The 20,681-nt window shown below is 45.6% G+C and overlaps 2 protein-coding genes across 3 annotated transcripts in view; one reads left to right on the top strand and one right to left on the bottom strand.

The window, feature by feature from the left end:
* Positions 1–989: 989 nt before the first annotated feature.
* On the bottom strand, positions 990–5,831 carry LOC147999841 (uncharacterized). Its single transcript, XM_087593705.1, has 4 exons — positions 5,750–5,831; positions 3,699–5,000; positions 1,264–1,618; positions 990–1,187 (listed from the first exon to the last, which is right to left on the bottom strand). Exons 1-2 carry the CDS (start codon positions 5,829–5,831, stop codon positions 4,045–4,047), a joined length of 1,038 nt encoding a protein of 345 aa, XP_087449831.1. The 3' UTR covers positions 990–1,187; positions 1,264–1,618; positions 3,699–4,044.
* The window catches only part of Atp8b1 (ATPase phospholipid transporting 8B1), a 140,126-nt gene continuing 123,907 nt past the window's right edge, over positions 4,463–20,681 (top strand). Inside the window, exon 1 of one of the 2 annotated variants that reach the window (XM_087592414.1) lies at positions 4,463–4,764. The gene's annotated coding sequence lies outside the window, so the exon portion shown is untranslated. 2 annotated transcript variants of the gene reach the window in all.

The raw sequence follows: 20,681 nt of genomic DNA, 5'->3' as shown, positions 1-20,681 counted from the left end.
CTTGGCCATGTAAGTTAATTATACTAATTAAGTTTAACTGGTGTAATGTTATCAACACTAGGCCAGTGTAACGTTCATTGAGTGTCTACATAAATAGTCACTCATGATTCTTTAAAAATCTATCCCTTATAGAAAAGAGGTCTGGAGGAATGCTACACACTCAATTACAAACATGAAAGAAAAGGAAGCTGGTTTTTAGCTACTAATTGGTATTTTGTCTTTGATTTTTAGTGTAAATGTAATTGCATTAACTCCTCCTTTACCTTTCCTGTCTCCAACCCCTCCCATGTTGGCCACCCTGGCACTTCCTCTCCAACTGATGGCTTCTTTTTCTTCCATTATTATTGTTATATATGCATTTGTGAATATACATGCATACATATAGAAATATAACCTCATGAGTCTGTTGACGTTGTGTGTATTATGTCAGGGCTGACCACTTTGCACTGTGTAGCTGATTAAGGAGCTCATCTCTACGGCATTGGATAATCAATTAGGGGATACATCCCTGGAAGAGACCATGTTTTCAGTCATTTGTTGTCTGTATGTATCAGGAGATGTGGCATTGTTGGAGGAAGTGCGTCACTGTGGAGGCGGGCTTTGAAGGCTCATATTATATTCAGCTCTGCCCAGTGTGGAAGTCCAGTCTCCTCCTGGCTGCCTTCTGATCGAATCATAGAACTCTCAACTCCTTCAACACCATGTCTGCCTGCACACTGCCATGCCTCCCACCATGGTGACAGTGAACTAAACCTCTGAAACCGTAAGCCAGCCCCAATTAAATGTTTTCTTTTATAAGAGTTGCCTTGGTCATGGTGTCTGTTCAGAGCGGTAAAACCCTAAGATACCATCGAATGAATCTGTGCCTCCCTGCAATTGCCAAAATACCTGAGACACATTTAGCTAGTTAACTTCTTATTTCTTCTTTAAGAAGAATGGGGGGCTAGGGAAGGAGCCAGGTGATTCGAAAGGAAGCAGAGCATCATAACTCAGGAGGTCCATGGAACTTTATTTGTGCCAGAGAATACAGCAGAGTATACCATCAGGCCTGGCAAGATATCCCAGCTGGTGGAAGCATTTGTTGATCACCCTGACAACCTGAATTCAATCCCCGGGACCCACATTGTGGGGAGAGAGAACAGAGAATCTGGAGAGTTCTCCTGTGACCTCTACAGTCAGGGCTTGGCCTGTAACGACAAATAAATAAATGTAAAGAGGGAAAAGAGTATATCACCTATGTCTGCTGCTCAAAACACCACTTACGGAAATGGGCAGATGTTAGAAGTTTCAACCATTAGGCATTGCAAAGGTAAGTTCCCACGAAGGTATCTGTGCTTAAAGTTGTCATCTCAACGTGCTGGGGGCGTACTCCTTCATTCTGACACTACCCCTTTCCCCAAAATAAAATTCCAGAGCTGGTGCAGACCATGCTTCTGTAGAAGTCACCTTCCAGCTGAGTTCGTCAGGACCACCAATTTAGAGTGATGGTTGATTGTCCTTAGGGTGGTCCCCATGCAGTTCCATTGTTTAGAATGCTCTACCTCCATTGACTTCTGGGGTTAGTAGAGCAGGTGGCATCATCTTCTCTTAAGATTGCCTTTCGTCTTTAAGTTTTAGCCTGCAGAGAAAAGAAAGAACTGTTCTAGAAAACGATTTTTTTTTTCAGTCAAATGGAGCTGGTCTGCCTGATAGCATCCCCTTGTGCTTACGTAGCAATATACAAAGGGTAAAACAGAAACAGTGGGAAGAATTAGGATTTACCAACGCAGAGACTGGAAAGCCTTACTATTGCGTTCTCATCCTCCCTCTGCAGCATGCTCAGTGGAGGAGCTTGTCCTAAATAACAGAGCATGATTGTTCAATGTTACCAGAGTCTGAGGAAAGGTGGAAAAATAGGGGAATTTTTAAGTAAGCAGAAAGGGAGAAAATTCCACACCCCAGCATCTACTGGAAGAGCCTCTGGCCAGCCGAAAAGCAAGGATTCCAGCAACCATCCCATTTAAGCCTTTCCTGTTTCCAGAAAGCTCATACCAAAAATGGTATTAATAACAATGATAACAACAACAACAATAATAAACAAAACCACCCTTTAGGATAAAAAGGACATGCTATACATCCTTTTCCAAACCTAGTGGCTCCTGGTTTTACTTCATTAGATAAATAATCCCATCGAAGGCACCTCCAGAGGCAGCCTATACTCTCATTTTCCAAAAGGAGAGGGAAAGTTTATTTGTGGGGGATTCATGGCAATCCTTTGAGATTTGGCTTGGCAACCGCCAAAATGGCATATATAAAACCACCGCTGAGACACTTACTTGTAAACTCTCACTGAGGAGCCTTCCCCTCCCACACTAAATTATGCCATATTCCTTTGTGCGCTCTCTCTCTCTCTCTCTCTCTCTCTCTCTCTCTCTCTCTCTCTCTCTCTCCATGTTTAAAATCGATGTAAAAATGTCTTTTAATTAACTGAAGCCTGTTAAGCCACAGCCATGCTTGTGTTTTATTACTTCCCCGAGTGTTTTTTTTTTTCATTAAAAATTATAAACCTTTATTTTATGTGTTTGGATGTTTCTTGGCCTGCATGTTTGTGTACCATGTATTGCAGTTCCCCTAGCGGCCAGAAGAGGGCATCAGGTTCCGGAAGCTGTGTTACTGGACAGTTGTGAGCTACCATGTGGGAGCTGGGAACCTAACTAGGGTCCTCTGGGAAAACAGTCACTGCTCTTAACCACAGAGGCATCTCTTCAGTCCCTCTTTCCTTTTTTAGTAAAGTCAAAGCTCTTCATATTGGCTCATTGTGAATGTATTTTCCATGTTGAAGTCAAGGACTTCCTTTTAAGTCAGAGTCTCTAGGAGACTAAGGAAACCCTTCAGGGAAATACAATGGAGCTCGACAGACTTCAAATTTAATCCTCCTTACATGCATGAGACACTCGGAGTGATTGGTCAAATCCACTGAAATTTGGCAGGGTCTATCAGAGAGGATGAGGACCGGGATTTCTAGGTCAGGACTCCTTCATCAGCAAAGTCAACTCCTCTAGGTCCGGAGTCAGTTTTCTTGGAAGTCTTTTTCAATTGAGATTCTTCAAAAAGTTTACAGGTGACTTTTAGACGCAACAGAGAAACTCAGCATCGCCGCCAGGAGCCTGGGAAGTTCCTCTTCTGGCGAGTTCTAGGTAGGTCATTCAGCTCAAGTTGGGTCCTTGACTATGAGGCCGTGACTCCAGCCAAGTTAGTGAGTTTACCTAGAGGTAAGAGCTAGTACACGCATCATATTTAAACATGAGAGAAAGGAGAGGGCAAGCAGAGACTTCCGTGGGTGTCGTCCCTTCTTCCCTGTGCTTTGTGCACATAATTCTATGGTAGGTTTTTTTTTTCGTTTTTTTGTTGTGTTGTTGTTGTTTGTTTTGTTTGTTTTTTGTTTTTGTTTTTTTGTTTTGTTTTGCTTTGTTTTTGGTTACATTGCCCCAAAAGAATGTAATTTACTGCTAGCCTTGAAGCTCGGAGTTTTAAATTAAATAAAAACACAAGTTAGTTTATTGTTCTTACCACACAGAATGTTTTGCAAACAGAACTGTAAAGATGGTTTTATGAGGTGCATGGCTTAGATTTAGAGATGAGAGAGGAGTGTTGCACACTGGCAGTTAAACTCAAGCAAGCGGTCTACCTCCGGCTACCTGCTAAATACTCCTACAGACCTTTGCTTGCTCCCTTCTGACCCTAGACACTTGTTGTTAGTGTCAACTCTGAGAGTCGAAGGGATGCAGGCGTAGGAGCAGCAGCCCGGGAAGACGCGCGATCCACCGGCACCACAGCAAGCAGGTCTGAATGTGGCCACCACACCAACCACACTTCACCTGCTACACACCAGTTCCGTCTGGCCCCAAGGTCCTAAACATGGGCGGCGTTGAGCTCAGCAGAAAGTGAGCTTGCTGCAATTAGAGTTTCTCGGAGTCTTAGCGCCATCTGTTCCGACGCCTTTGGTGACCGATCCTGAAACGTGACTTGGCCGGGAGCGAGCGCGGCTCCTCTTACCGAAGCAGTTCAGGTCCCCGGTCTCACTAAACCCCGCCAGTTTTCCGGGGCTGGCGCGGTCACCGACCCCGGCCTGCGGCCAAGCCGACAACAGTGGGCGGGAAAGTGACGCGAGGCTCGTGGGGTGGTGACTGTGAAGCAGGGAGCCGGAGCGCCCCGGGAGCTGCGTACGGCCGAAAAGGCAGGGTCACAGAGGAGACAAAGATCGGTCACGGTCAGGGGTGGCCACCTGCCTCTAGACCGCCGCACTGGAGCAGGGCTACGTACAACAGCCCCAGGCCTGGCGGCCCAGCCTCTCCACACTCGGGGGAGGGATCGAGGGAGGGCAGACGGCGGGACCGCCCCCGGCCCCAACTCCAGCCTGGTCCCCAAGCCGCACGCGGCCACGGCCGCTGCTAGGGGGAGGCGAGAGGCTCCTCCCTGGAGCAGAGAAACCAGTTTGTCCGGTCGGGCAGAGCGGAGGGAAAAGGGCTGCCGCCTAGGAAGGGCGCACGGACGCGGGGCGGGGGAAAGGCGGGGAGCCCTTGGCGAGCCACGAGAGCCGGAGGAGTCGCGGCCAACTGGACAGGCTTCCCGGGGCCCCCGGCCAGCCCCCGTGTGCCATGCAGCGCTAGCGCAGCCGCAGCGCCGAGGCCGGGCGGGAGGTGGCCAGGTGCGCACCAGCCTCGGAAGAGCCTCGGAGCGCCGCGCACCCCGCGGATGCCCAAACCCGGGCCCAGAGAGCACCAGGTAAGAGGGGCGAGGCGCTGGTGTTCCCCGACCTCTAGGACCTAACCAGCCAGGCAGGAGTCCTTGGCTGCCTTGAGTGATCCACGGGCTAGTGGATTCTACGCATCTGCGGTGCGGTGGCAGCAGCTGTCCGCGTCCTGGGACTCCCGAACTTGGACGAGTGGTATTTGGGGGACGGGGGCAGTGGTGCCGGAAGCCTCTGCCCCCGCCATGGTCCACGGTTGGCAAAGGACAGACTGAGCGATTCCCAGTTCTTTAGGGTTTTCACCTGTTCGGCGTAGGGATCTCCCGGGAGCTTGTTTTGGGTGTTTTGTTTTATTTTTTCGTTGGTTTGTGACACACATGTCCGGAGTTAAGGTTCCAGAGTTAAGCCAAGAACGGATTGGGGAATCTTTGAAGTGAGTTTCTGGCTGTCATGCGAAGACCACCTGGGGATCTTCCACTGACAGGTTTGGGGAGAAGGCTATTCGGAGCTCCCAAAAATGACCTCAAGGAGGAGAGTTTCTGGTCGCGTCGCACCTGCTGGGAAGAATGGAGGGGGTGAGACCCTCTGTCCCCCCGCCACCTCAGCTCATTCGTTGCGCATCTGTAAGGGAGTGGGGGCATAATAGAGGTAAACAATTTTCCGGGTAACTGTGGGGTCGTGTTCACTAGCTCTTGTCGCACTGCCGCTGTCCTTAATCCCCAGTTTGCTACCTGTAGCTGTCACTTGTTGAAAGAAAACGCGGCAGGCGGCGGGAGATGTGGCGTGGATCAGGGCCAGTGCTTTAATTCCTCTCTTGGCCAACTCTCTCAGCCTAAAGTGAAAGAAACGTCTGGCCAGCTTCTCCGAGGGAGTTTTAAGCACGTACGTCTCTACCCCTGGAGGCTCAGAATGCAGATCTGTAGACTGCTGTGTGAGGAGGGATCATTAAGGTTCCAAGAGGATGAAGCACGGGGCGAGGAAACCACACAGGGAAATGAAAAAAAGCTCCCACAACCTTACCGGACCCCTCAGCCTGCAGGCACTGCCTTAGGCGTTCATTCTTCAAGCTCGGCTCTGGTGCTAGCTCTGTGGAGTCTCCCATCCTCCCCAAATTGCCTGCCCCTTTGGAGTGAAGAAAAGATTTACTCACATCTTTCTAGTTTGCTTTCAAACTTCTCTCTCCTCGCCCCCGCCACAGGAGAAAATCAAGCCAGATAATACCAATGAACTACTCAAAGACACTTGGCCACCGAGGAAGGCGCACAGCCGTGAGGAAGAAAAGCTACAAAGGTTATGCGTTTCAAGGTCTCAATGGATAGTAAATAGAGGCCCATGTCAGAAGAGGAAGGCCATACGAAATATAAGGTCAAAGCTCTAGTTTTTCATCATCTAAGCAGCACCTTTGTGTTAGGCCTAAAGTGCCATTCATAATGCTGCCTTTTGTTAAGGCCTTATTAAACCCTATTATAAATGCATCCACAGTGCAAAAGATGATGAGTGGTTATTACCTGATTAATTTCTGGGGAGCAGTCACACCTGTCTACAATTACGCTCTGCTAATGGTTTTCTTTATGTAGACACTTCCTTGTACTTGGCTTTGAGAGACTCCGTAACGGCTGCGTCCATCGATCATCTTCTAATGGTTTCATTTTGATAATTTTCACTGGTTCTTTGGGAAGGGCCCAAGGAGATGGGAAAGGATCCTGTGCGACTGACTTTATAACCAATACCTCAATCACGGGTGTCCGCTCCGGGTCCGCCACCGTCCAACTCTACGGATTTTTATTTTAAGGGCGACTCATACCCAAGTTGACTTGTTATCACCTCCTAGTGATGGGACTAAGAGGATTTTCTTTCTCTGTCTAAGACGGTGATTTAAAGTAATGATTTCTTGCCTAGCAAGCGCAAGGCCCTGAGTTCGGTCCCCAGCTCCAAAAAAAAAAGGGTAATGATTTCGTGAAAAGTAAATTATTTCGTGAAAAGATGAGTCTTCGGACGTAAGGCAAGTTCATGGCTAGCTCCGTGTTCAGCCTCATTTCCTGTGTTTGGCTCTTGGTACAGCTGAGGGAATGTGACTGTTGACCCGTCCTGGTTTCCATTTTTCTCTTCCCTTCTGCTTTAAAGCAAGGAGTAGTAAAAATACCTGGTTTTCGAGTCCAGCAGTTATCTTCCTAATTGTATCAGCAGTTTGCCCATCTGTTAAGGGGGATAGATACTAATAGTTTTCTTTCTTTCTTTCTTTCTTTCTTTCTTTCTTTCTTTCTTTCTTTCTTTCTTTCCTTTCTCCCCCCACCCAACCCCTTATGGTGGGGACAGCCGTAAGAGAAGGGAGAGAACACGTGACTCCTTTACAAGTAGTAGATGTATGAATGTTGCTTTATTTCTTTATTAGAAGAATGTCAGTTTTATTTTCATTCTCGATCGTGGTATTTCCTTTGACTATGTTGGCCTCAAGCTTGCTATGTAGCTGATAGTGACCTTGAACTCCTGAGACTCCGCCTTTGCTTCCCAGGTGCTGGGATTATCGGTGCATTAACCACCACACCTGGCTAATTTTATTATGTAATTCCTAATTTTTGCAGAGGTGGGGAGATGCTAACCCCGAAGCTTTTTTTCCAGCCTGTTGACATGACTTTAAAAAGCCAGCATGAGGGGCAAGCCTTTGGTGTTTATTCATTATTATTACTTGATACTGGAGTCTGGCCATGTAAACAGGAACATTGATATATTAATATTTTATTATCGCTTTAGTTTAGATTCTATGTTAGTTTTCCAGGAGCAATATGGACCACAGGTAATCTCTATAATTCTAGAGAGCTTTTAATTCTACTGTTGGCCTCACTCTTTTATTCTAGCTTGTAAAAGAAACCTTTGAACCTTTGGATACAAAGGAAGGGGCTCTTTGGGGGGCAAGTATATGTTGGGCTGGGTCCCTTCTGGGCTGGGTCCATTTTGGATCCTAACCTGGGCTCTGACCAAGACAATCTTTAAGGCTTCTCAAGAATTTTGGAGGCTTTTGAAATTTTTGCCTCTATATCTGTTTCTAGATCTACCTCTCTGGAATATTTCCTTATGGGGCGTCTTTGAGTACCCTGTGAAGTTTTTGGCATTTTTATATTATCCCATTAGATCCAGTGTTTGCTGATATGTCTTTGTGTGTGTGTGTAACAATTAACTTGCTTCGCAAAGAGGTATAATTCACACACACACACACACACACACACACACACACACACACACACACACAAATGACTTACTTTCCCATCCTACCGTCTACGTTATACTGTAGCTCTCTTCAGACATATCAGAAGAGGGCATCAGATCTTATTACAGATGGTTGTGAGCCACCATGTGGTTGCTGGGATTTGCACTCAGGCCCTCTAAAGATCAGTCAGTGCTTTTAACCACTGAGCCATCTCTCCAGCCCCCCGCTTGTGTTGTTCTTGAACTCCATCCTGGTACCTACCTAAAAGCAATACCAAATATAAGATCTTTTGTAGCTCTCTCTGTCAGTAAGGCCCTAGTTTTGTGGAGGAAGGTTATATAAAAAAAATGCGCGTGTGAATATACATGGTTGTAGTATATATGCCTCCTTTCTCATTTTTCTTCTTAGAAAGCAGGGAATTTACCAGCTCACATTTTGGCGCAGATTAGTAGCCTCCTAATACTTTTGATCCAATTGAGCTTTTAAATAAATTATCATTCGGTCTGCCCACAATGGGGACTATTTTGATAACAGGTCCCAGTGGTAAGGCGGAAATGCTGACCTCTGACCCAGGTTGGCATCTGGGCTCCACTGTTCCTCAGCTGCATAACCTAAAGAACTTTCTGCAGCTAGGCTTCTCGCCTGTAAATGGTGTGAGGTAATGAGTTTCAAAGGAAGCGCTTGGGAAAGGAGGCGCCTGGGAAAGAGAGTGGAATACAAGGTGGTCGGTGATTGGTAGAGCTGCTTTGTTGATTCTCTGTGTGCACTGCTCCCCTCCCTCACCCACACCCACCATTGCCTTTCTTGTGCTCTGTGGAGGATGCAGGATTCATTTTACATGTTAGCATTTGTTTAGCAAACAGCGGTGCACATTTGCACCTGGAAATAGAAAGATCGGTGCTTAGGAGCAAGTTTCTAAGGCTTCAAATCCATGTCCTTGTTCTGGGGTGCTTGGATGACTAGGAAGCTAACTGACCTCATAGGAGGATATGTTCAGTCAGTCACAGTGGCATGGGACTCTGGATGCTCTCAACTGGGTGCTACCACCTCCTGCCCAGCAGAGGCTCTCGGAGCATTTAGAGCAAGATGGTGCCTTCTGTACCCTGTGTTTCTGTTTTTCATTCTTCTGCTTCTTCTTCTTTACCCCCAGTTGGATACTCAGTAGTGTTTGAATCTCATGGTCTGTGGAGCCTGAGTATGTGCTACTATGAAACTTGATTGCAACCTTCCTCCCTCCCTCCCTTCCTCCCTTCCTCCCTCCCTCCCTCCCTCCTTCCCTCTCTTCCTTCCCTCCTCCCCCTCCCCCTTCTCTTTTTTCCTCCCTCCCTCCCCCTCCCTCCCTTCTTTCCTCCCTTCTTCCTTCCCCCTCCCTCCCTCTCTTCCTTCCCTCCCCCTCCCTCCCCCCTCTTCTTTCCTCCCTCCCTCCCTTTCTCCCTCCTTCCCTGCCCCCTCTCTCCCCTCCCTCTCTTCTTCCTTCACTTACATTCTATTAATTATGCCAATGGATTCCCTTCCTATTTTAGGGAAGATTGTCGAGTTTCTTAAGGGTTTGAGTTGATTTTCTTCTTTGATAAGAAATCTGGTCAGGGGACTGGAGAGATGGATTGTCAGTTAAGAGCATTTGCTGCTCTTTCAGAGGACCCAAGTTTGGTTCACAGCACTGGCATGGTGGTCCACAGGCATCTGTAACTTTACTCAAATGATCTGATGCCCTCTTTTGGCCTCAAAGGATAATATGCATGGTGCGTGTGCATGCACACACACACACAGTGAAAAGAAATAAATATGAAAAGATTGTTGAACAGGTTCTTTCTCCTGCTCTGGACTCTCTGTACGTGGAAAGAGGGTGGTCTTAGGTTCTGGCTGTCTGGGCCTGGTTAATCATCAGTCTCCAAGTCTAGCCTTTAAGGTGTGAGAAGTGCTTGACCATGATAGCAGAGGTGTCTTCCTAGACAAAGGACTAGACTCCTGGGGGAAGATTGCCCTAAGTACCTTTCAGTGATGACAGCTACCCTCTCCCTCCTACCATGGTGGAGAACCAGCTTTTGCACTGAGTAAAGTGGAGGCTGACCTTTGCCTGGTAGACCGGCTCTTTATTGACAGGACTGTTGTTTTATGGCTTCATTTCTTTGCTGAGTGGCTTTTGTTCCACCAGAGTCGAGGTTTGTTTGATTTAGGGTAGGCTGTGTTTGAAATCAGTTTTCTAATCTTCACCCTAACAGAGGAGCCAGAAATCCCAAGCAGTGCTTCTTAGACACGAAATATTGTCCCCCCCCCATGCGCTGCCTAGTGGTCTACCTTGCTCCTAGGGAGGTGTGTCCATGCGTTGGATCCATGATTTATTCCATAAAATACAGTGTGATGTATACACATTCTTGCTTTGCCCTCTTGAGACCTGGTGAGCTGAGACGGCTCACCATGAGAAGGTGGACATTAAGAATGCTTGCGTGACTGGAGTGCTTTAAATGTACACTCCCAGAGACGGAACTGGTGCTCCCTACCGCCTGCTGGGAAGTACTAGCCTCGTCTTCGCATTGGAGAGGGAGCGTGTGGGTCTTCTGAGGACTGAATTACTGGTGGACAATAAGCTCCTAGAACGTCTGATTCTTCACAGAAATCACACGTGTGGCCTGCAGCTGTGTTCATCCGGCTGCAGAGACCGAGGACCAGGTAAAACTCTCATTCTGCTTCAGGTAGCAGAGTGACTTTGCGATGGGAAAGTCAACTTGGTGATAATCTTCTGATGCAAAAACCGACTTCGGGGGACAGAAAGAAAGCAGTTAAACGTATAGAGAACGCCAAATCCTGCCACGTTAGCTGTGCTCAGTGTATGGTTCAGTGGCATTAAATACATCCTTATTATCGTGTAGCAAACACCAGTGTTAGTCCATAAAGTCATTCGGTGTCTCACACAGAAGCTCTCTCCTTGCTTCCCTGTCCCTGAGACCCTGTCTATTCCACTATCTGTCAACGCGAACCTGACTACTCTTTGGTACCAGCTGTTGAGTTTAATCCTACTTACCCTTTTTGTCATAGCTTATTTCTCTCAGCGTGGTGGCTTCAGGGATCATCCCCAGCATGGCATGCCTCTGAAGTTTCTTCTGCTATAAGGGAGAATAATGTTCCATTAGCCACCTCCACATTTTGTTTGCCCACCTAGACACTTGATATATCCATTGGATTTGGATTTGCAGCCGGCCCTCGCTTGTAAGTATGGCTGCTTCCGATTGTTTGTATATGGTCAGATGAGGTTTGGAGTGCTCGCTTGGTAAAAATTTCTCTTCATAGGTAAAGCTGGAGACATGTAGCATTTAGTGACATGCTTTCCTCCAAAGCAACTGTTGGGAAAATCCATGGTATCAAACAGGTACGATAACAGCCACTTCCTTCTCCTCGAAACCTGTAGCTACCCATTCTAAGCGAAGGTCATTTGCTGTTGTCACCCAGCTGGCCTGCTTGGAGCTATGGTTGACTGCACTCTATGCCATCCTGGGTGTCCAAGTTCTGTGGCGCCATGACAAGGTAGTCTCTCCAGAACACAGGTGTCTGCTGGAGACAACGTTCTGAATGGAGAAAAGAATCTGGGCTTCCTTCACCAATGACTCAACTTTTTTTTTTTTAAATCTTTTAATTGAGTATTTAAGTATCAGGTTGTTTTTTGGTTTGGGGTAGAATGGACAGCCTTCAAAAAAAAAAAGTCTCAAAGGACCATTTGTATACTAAAGCATAGCAGGGTTCCCAACTGTTGTTTCTCCTTAAGGAGATGCTCAAACAGGTTGGGCATGATCCAGAGTATCTAATTCATTCAAGAGGCAGAGAGGGGAGGAGAATCACACATTTGAGGCCAGCCTGAGCTATGTAGCAAGAGCCTTCCTAAATAACAAGCAAGCAAACAAACAAAAAACTCAACATCATGGAGTACAGCTCAGTGGAAGAGTGCTTGCCTAGTGCACAGGGTGCCCTGGGCTCAATCCTTAGCATAAGGTGGGAGTAGGGGTGGAAAGTGTATTTACTGGTGTAGTGGCACATTCCTGTAATCCTACTACTTGGGAGGGTAGAGGCAGGAAGATCAAGTTCAAGGCCAGCTTCAGCCGCATATCTCAGGCTACATTCAAGTCTATCTCAAGAAAACCAAACCCAACCAATAGACACACAGGAAGAACACACTTCTCTGTGTGGCTTACTCCTGGGAACTACTGAATGTCAGTCTGTCATGCTAACAGCTGTATTCTTTAGAGAATAGTAACATTTCAGATGAGGTTGTAGTCATTCTACCTCCTGAAAATTGTCCAAATGGGAATTTGAACATTTTAAGAGTAGGATTTTCTTGCCTAGCAAGCGCAAGGCCCTGGGTTCGGTCCCCAGCTCCGAAAAAAAAAAGAAAAGAAAAGAAAAAAAAAAGAGTAGGATTTTCTTTTAAAGTAAATGAAACAACATAAAACGATGAAACTTCAACCACAAATACTACCTGAGAAGAATCCCTCTTTCCTACCTCATGTTAATCATAGCCACAGGGAGGAAAAGGGAGAATCGTTTAAGTCGACTTGATGACCATTTATACATCCATCCATCTTATGCTCTCTCTGCTATGGATGGAGGTATGAAGCATTTAGGAGTCAATGTGGGACTCTCAGAGCACCCTACAGTGATCTGTGTAGCATCTAACATGTCTTAGATCTTTAAGATCTTTGAGACCAAGGCTATTAAGACAGGAGACATATGGCCAGGCCTCTGAAATTTTAGAGAAGAATTAGTCCCATTTCTTGAGTCGCAGCTTTATTGCCTGAAGTTCTCCTGTGATTGGGGCTTCCCATCTCCTATGTCATGCCCTAGAGAGGCCTTTTTAAATATGTACAACATTCCAAGCACCTATTGAGGCCTCACTGGATCAATGGACAAGTCCAACACCCTGAAGGTCTGTCTGACCAGCGTTGGCCTGTGTCAGTGAACTAGCAGAGTAACATGTCCTTTAGGAACTCAAATCCAAGAGGCAACAGACAGTAGTTGCTACGTATACATAACAAACCGGGTGACTATATATTGTACACCAAGATATGTGCTCTGAGATAACAGGAGAATGGGCCAGCAAGGACATGACTTTGCATTGAAAGCGGAGTTTCCTGGAGCCTTGACAAGGTGACCCATGCACAAAGACTTGAGTGGAGAGGGGAGAGGAGGACCAATAGTGTATCTGAGGCAGGGGTGAGGTGCATGGGTGAGGAGCATGTGTGCAGGGTAGAGGTCTTAAAGGAGAAATGCCCGGTTTGTCTGATGAGTGGAGAGAGAGAGAGAGAAGCCAGATGAATATATATGTCTGCCTGTAACTTCCCACTTGCCTGTATGCCTGCATTTGACTGAGGCAGGAGGACTCTGTAGCTGTCTGCACTGTATAGCAGGAACCTGTCTCAGTAAACACAAGTGAGAAAACAAACTGGAAGTGCGAAGGTGAGAAGAGAGCTGTGAGGGGAGGGCTAGGGAAAGACCTGCTAGGCTTTGTAAGGACTTTGGCTTTGACCTTACTAGAGATACAGTGAAGGATGTCACTCATTGAAGGGGTGTGATCTGGCTTGGGTCACTGTGGTTGCTATTTTTAGACTAGACTGGCATGGGAGATCCTAAGCCAAGAGACCAGACAAGAGGCAAATTATGATAAAGCCATCAGATCAAGTCAGACGTCATTTAGAGGATGAGATAGTATCTACACAGATATATGAACATGGATGTAAGTTGATAAACTGAAAGGCTACAGGATGTCTGGGCAGATCTCACACACATACTCACACACACACACACACACACACACACACACAGAGAGAGAGAGAGAGAGAGAGAGAGAGAGAGAGAGAATGAGAATAGGTGAAGAGGGGAGGGGCAAAGGTAAATTCCTTGGCTGAGCGTGAGCTGCAGACCTCTGAGTTTCTAAGGCCTGCGTACCCAATAAGCTTTGTTGGGGTGACTGGTTAGAGATTCTAAAGACATTCCTCCGAAATATGTACATCTGGTCTCTGGTCTAGGTCAGAGAACCTGACTGTTTACCCCCCAGTGCGTGGTCCCAGTTTGCTAGGGTGAGAGAGGAGCGTGTTCAGAAAAGGGAATGGGTCACAGGAATCATGGGTAAGGAGTTGATCCATGGGGAGTCCACACAGGGCCGCAAGAGGAGCCATTTCTTCTAACAATTCACACCCACCTTATACTTCAAGCCCTGGGTCAGCTACATGAACAAAGCAAACACGATGTTTCTTGCTGTGGAGTTCACAGGACTGTAGGGATAGAGAAAAAAAAAAAAGAACAAATATAAACAAAACACTGAGATGGTACATTCTTGTGATCCCATAACTCTGGAGGCAGAGGAAGGTGAATTTCCTTCCCCAAGTTTGAGGTTACCCTGGCTTTCAGAGTGAGACTTTATTCCAAATCAAATTTTCGAGCAAAGGAGGTGTGAAATAAGTTGATATTGGAGTGTCTTAACAATGACCCTTGCTTCAGGAGAAAGGAGTTCAGTGTAGAAGGAAACGCCTTGCAGATGAGAACTATTCTGAGACATTTTATACACTTTGTTACTCAACATTAGATGTATATTCTACAAATATAAGTCTATAATCCAGGGCTGATGCCAATGTCAAGGAGCACCATATTATCAAGGAGCGCTACTTCCCTGGGCTTTCTCGATGTGTCCTTGGAGGATCTCGAACCCTGGCTGGCTTGATGCTTCCCAAAGATGTGTCTCCAGCCTCACCCTGTGACTCCACTTCAAGTGTGACCTTGGCCATGCTCTTGTGTCCCAGGAGTGAGGTTCTCCCTCTCTTAAACCCACTTCTATGCCCAAGTTACATTTGAGCCATTTGAGTCAGAAGTCAAGAGTTGTCAGAAACATCTCTTAGGTCCTCAAATCGAACCTGTCATCAAGACCAAAAGTCTATTTAGAAGAGATAGTTCCTACCCTCTGTCTTTTACTCCACTCTGTTTTCCTGGCCCAAGCCCTTAGGAGCGCTGTCACTGACCCTGCAGGAGCATCTGCACGGGCCTCCCTATTCGAGACTCGCTTCTGTTTGTTTGGCTTATTGGCCAAAGACAGAAATCAAGAGCTGTACCTCTACTTAGAAATCTGTTAATGATTCCTATCAGGCCCTTTACAACTTGGCTTGGCCTGTTCTATCTTATGTTATTAGTTGTGAGGCTTAGCCTTTAACAACTGAGCCATCTCTCTGGCCCACCCTGCTCTATCTATGTTTCCCAGATCTGGGCCCCCTTACCCCTGAACTCTTATTGCTTTCCACAGATATCAAACATAGCACTAAGTTCCTACCCAGCCAGGGTCTTGGCACATGCTGTTCTTGCTGACTGGGACATTCTTTCCTATGCAGTTGCCGTCACATCCTTCAAGAACAGCCTCCCCTAGAAGACCCTCTTGGGCCTGCTCTCTGTGCCCTTTTTACATTGTGGTGAGAGACAGAGCATAAAACTGGCTGTGGTAGGTGCTTGTAGTTCCAGCTAAGTATGTGGTAGGTGCTTATAGTTCTAGAGGCTAAGATAAGAAGATCGCAGGGGGGGGGGCTGGAGAGATGGCTCAGTGGTTAGAGCACCGACTGCTCTTCCAGAGGTCCTGAGTTCAATTCCCAGCAACCACATGGTGGCTCACAACCATCTGTAATGGGATCCGATGCCCTCTTCTGGTGTGTCTGAAGACAGCTACAGTGTACTTGTATATGATAAATAAATAAATCTTTAAAAAAAAAAAAAAAAGAAGATCGCAGGGAGTTTGAGGCTGCAAATTAGCTGGGCCTACACAATGAAACCAAAACGCAACCACACAGCACCGGCAAAAACCAGTAGAATGTATGGTAGTTAAGACTTTGAGTGAATACTTCAAAGGTACTAGCCTGCTCATAGGGACACATAGTTACATCTTTCTGGCTACTCATCTGCTCAAGGTGACAGCAGTAGGGTTTTGTTTTTATTTTTTTTAAACAAATGTGTTCTTGTTGTGTCTGGATGTAATCTCAGAGTCCTACTCATTTAAACCCGTCCAGCTGGGGGTTGTGGCATAACTGAATGAAGCAGCAAAAGAATTTGCTCATGAAAGTGTTTTAGTAGGGATGGAAGCGTTCCTCAGTGCTTAATGTACGGCTCTTCCAGAGAGCCCAAGTCTGATTTCCGGCACCTACATAGCTCAGCCCAGAACAGCCTGTGACTCCAACTGCTGTGCTTTGTAAATGCCACAACATGGCTGCTTATTCCTCCCTTTCCTCTGTTTTCAAAGTTGGTACCTACTTTGGAAAATTGGGTTCTTTTGACATCTTGGTCTATAGGTTACGTATCTCTTTAGAAATAGGACTTGGAAATTCTTAGATCGTTCTGTAATTCTGAACTATGAATCATTTGCAAGCAGGGGTTAAAAACAGCTTTACTCTCTCACTGTATGAGTGTGATACTATCCGAAGACGAGGTACCATGAATTTTAAGATCATACAATTATCTTGGGACTTGTTGAACACTAATGGAATGGGGCAAAGTAAAAAGTTCAGTACTTGTTCTGGATTGAGTCAATCAATTTAATGTGCTTGTCCATAAAACCAAAACATAAGAACACTGGGGTGACTTGTATAACTCTGTTTTTGCTGTGGTTTTTGTTGCTTTGGTTTTTTTGTTTGTTTGTTTGTTTGTTTTGTTTTGTTTTAGATTGAGGACAGGTGCTGGTTCATCAAGGATTTTTGGTATCATGTCTCCAACCTAATCTGAGTCATTTTGCCCCCAAGTTGTGACTGAGGATGTTACAACTCAGGGTATGTGTCTAGTCTCTAATGGTAGAGACCACAGTACTGGAAAACATTCTGTAGTGTATGGACACCCTGTGTCCCCAACAGTGAAGTATCCTGTTCAAAATTACCAAAATGACAGTGGCGTTGGGTTGAGAATTTTTATTCTGGCCCACATGTAGGACTTTTCCTATAGTAATGTGGTTCCTAGGATAGTCCCAGACAATTTCTTGCTACTATTCTTGGTCTCGTTGAACCTGCCAAAAGGCAACTTAAGGGAGTGGAAAGGGTTAATTTTGCTCATACTTTTTCCAGCATGCCAGGGAAGGCATGGTCTAGAACTGTGAGGTAGCTAGTGACACTGTCCCGAGGGACAGAAAGCAGAGAGAGACAAAGAAATGGTAGTTCTCGCTTGCTTTTGCCCTTGGACCTCAACCCATGGAGCGGTGCATCCCATGTTCAGCGTGCATCTTCCCTTCTCAGTGAAATCTTTCTGGAAACACCATAACACTCGTGCCCAGAGGTGTGTCTCCGTGGTGTTTCTAAGTCTCGTCAGGGTGATAATGGTGATGAGCCATCCTTGCCTACAGAGAATTGAACTCTGACAATTTTGGAAGATAATAACTCTCTAGCCTATGCTTAGATAATACCTGAACCTGGACTTGGATTTGACTTGGATTATTCTAAACTATGCCCTAATTCCCTTTACAGCCCAATGTCTTCTGCAGCTTCTATGTATGTCCAAATGGTCCACAGACCAGTAGATTACTTTGTCTATTGTCACCTGCTCAGTTCAAGCCAGCCTCCTTCCTACCTGGAGTTATTCCAATAGCATCCTAATGGACACACACGTTTCACCCTGCTCCCTCCAACTAGACTAGTCAGATCCTGGGACTTTCGTACCCCTAGATGTAAACCTTTTAACATTGTAGGATAGGGATGGCTGCCTCCTCTCCTGTGCTTGCTCACCCTTCTCCTGTCCCGTCCCTTTTCCTAGCTAAGCAGCTTCAGTCTGGATCATGACAAATCACTTCCTGTACAGGACTTTCACACTGCTGCTTTATTGCCTGAAACTCTCTTTGTCAGCGTGGCGCCTTCTCACAGACTTGTGGCCCAAGGGTCATTTCTGTATATTCTTCACTGAGTGCTCCAGTGAAAGGAGTCCCCTCCCAAGCTATATGCTCCAGTGAAAGGAGTTCCCACCCAAGCTGTGCTCCAGTGAAAGGAGTCCCCACCTAAGCTGTACTCTTCTCTTTTGCTCTGCCACTGATGATTTTAACTACTTTGTAGTATAGACCAAACTGACCAAAACTCTCCAGATGGACCCAATCCAGTTGTAGGAGTCAACGCAGTTGCTCATGTATCAACAAGACCCAGATTCACATCATATCTCAATTAAGCAAGTCAGGAGCCCAGTCTAGCCAATTGTCCCTTGAAGTCACATAAGAGCTTTTACAATGGAAGAGATTGGGGGCTAGTCAGATGACTGACTCAGTGGGTGAAATATTTGCTGAAGACCTGAGTTTGATCCCCGGGATGCCCATGGCAGAAGGAAACACCTCCACCAACACACACACACACTAATAATTTTTAAAATAAGTAAAATAAAACTGAAGTCACTGGACATAATCATGTTTCATGCCTATAATCTGAGTACTTGGAAGGTAGAGAGTGGGAGGAGGATAAGGAATTCAAATCCAACCACATAGTTTGAAGCCAGCTTGGGCTGCATGAAACTCTATCTCACAAAACCAAAACCAAACTGATGGATGGATGGATGGATGGATGGATGGATGGATGGATGGATGGATGGATGGATAGATAGATGGATAGTTAGATAGGTAGGTAGATAGGTAGATAGGTAGATAGATAGGTAGGTAGGTAGATAGGTAGATAGGTAGATGGATAGATGGATAGATAGACAGACAGTAGATAGTGGATTACATGCATACATATAGATAGCTAGATACATAACATCTAAAAATAGATACATATGTAGCTAGTTAGATACATATATGCATGTGTACATACACACACACACATATATATGTAGGCTACATATATATGTAGATAGCTAGATACAAACATACATGTATATATACATATTTAGATATATATGTAGATAGCTAGATACATGCATACATGTATACATCATACATATATACATACATACATACATACATACATACATACATACATACATACATAGATGTATAAATAAGTAGGCAGAAGTTCTTATGCCGGGTGCCTTCTCTTTCTGAGATTTCCCAGGAGACTTCAAGTAGGTGGTTGTATTCAGAAGACCTGCTTTCTGATATTCTTGGAGATTATTCACATCTACGTATCTGTGTTTGTGTGAATAGTCTTCAAGCCCGTTTTTTAGCCTGTAAAGAGCTGGCTGACCCCAAACTATCCTCTAGGCAGCCAGCATTGGCCAGACCACACCCTGCAAGTGAGAAGCATTGCTAAAAGAAGGAAATTGTCATCTGTATAAATCATGGAAGATCATGGGTGTGGCTGTTGAGACTGGGCTCTTGACTAGTTGGACGTCATTTCCTAATCACTTAGGGTGCAAAGGAGCCTGGGCAGGCTGAGAAATGAACTACAGAAAGAAATCTAGACCCAAATCGTCCCCCTGTGTAAATCCATCCATAAGATAAACAGCACCGCCATATTATTTACGATATTATTTCTACAAGATAATCCCTTCTGGTTAAAAACAATTAAGAAATTCTGAGAGCTGTGGACAGTAAAGATCGAGCAATTCTATTTCCTGGAGTGGAGATGAGTTCCTGCAGCCTCCAGTACAACTGGCAAACTCCAGAATCCCCCTTTGCCAAGTCATTGTGACCTCCCCTCCCCACGTCTTCCCAGAAGTCGACGTTTTCCTTCTCCCACTGGCTCTGCAGCGGAAGCCAGCCCATCATAGCTTTAATTGTTAAATTCCCGAAGCATGAATATATGTAAACACACAACAGGATATTCTTCACAGCTGTGCACAGGGACCTGGGAGCCAGCCACACAGACTTCTTGTCCAGTCCAGCCAGTCCTATAAAACCTTTGGCTGCATTTGCAGTCATGGTAAAGTTACACATTTTCTAAGGAACTTCAATATGTTGAACGTATTTTTAACCTTTTCAAGGACTTACACAAGTGCGTAATTTAAAAGGTTTATTTACTCTGGTCTTCCCTACTTAGCTTTAGAAATTTTTCTCTGTGCTCATTGATATCTACCCAGAACAAATTTACATTTACAGACAATCTTGTGAAATTTTTAAATTGTGTTTACCTATTTGGCCTGTGTGCGTGGGGAGCGGGGGTTGGGGTTGGGGTTGGGGTAGGGTGTACCTGTGGAAGCCAGAGGACAACTTGCAGGGAAGTTCTTTCACACGGGTCCCAGGAACAGCACTCAGGCCTGTCAGGTTTGGTGGCAAGTGCTTTAACACATTGATCCATCTCTCCAACCCCAAACTTCACTGTGTTTTGGGAACCATAAACATGGGGTTGAGTTAGTAGCCTTCTTTGGCCTCTGATGTCAATTTTTATAATCGATTTGGCTGAAAAAGAAAGTTCAACATTTTACTCAAATATCTTCTTTTAGTGTACAAATCGAGTTTTATTGTTAATTACCACGACATGAAATATTAACACCATGTCCAACATTGCTAAGATTTAAAAAGCGAACACCAAATGAACACATTTTACAAGTGAGCCTAGATTTAAAACGTGACTTCTCAGCAGCCTCCCTCCCAGTCCTGTCCGTGAGTCCCTGCACCTCCGGAAACCAACTTGGGTGAAGTGATTTCTCTGTGGTTTTCTTTTTTTTTTCTGCTAGACTTCTTAAAGTTGTTCCAGAAAAGACTTCTCAGACTACTTTTGACCATATTTGGGCCCCACTAAAGCTTCTGAGGAGCCTTATGTAATTTCTCTGGGTTTTGTTTTACTACCGGACCTCTCAGGCTGGCTCCCCGAAAGCTGCCTTGACCAAATT

The sequence above is a fragment of the Rattus norvegicus genome, chromosome 18 (assembly GCF_021556685.1).
Source record: "Rattus norvegicus strain SHRSP/BbbUtx chromosome 18, alternate assembly SHRSP_T2T, whole genome shotgun sequence".
Taxonomy (NCBI): Eukaryota; Metazoa; Chordata; class Mammalia; order Rodentia; family Muridae; genus Rattus; species Rattus norvegicus.
The sequence above is the reverse complement of the archived record's forward strand: the minus strand, read 5'-3'. Positions and strand labels throughout refer to the sequence as shown.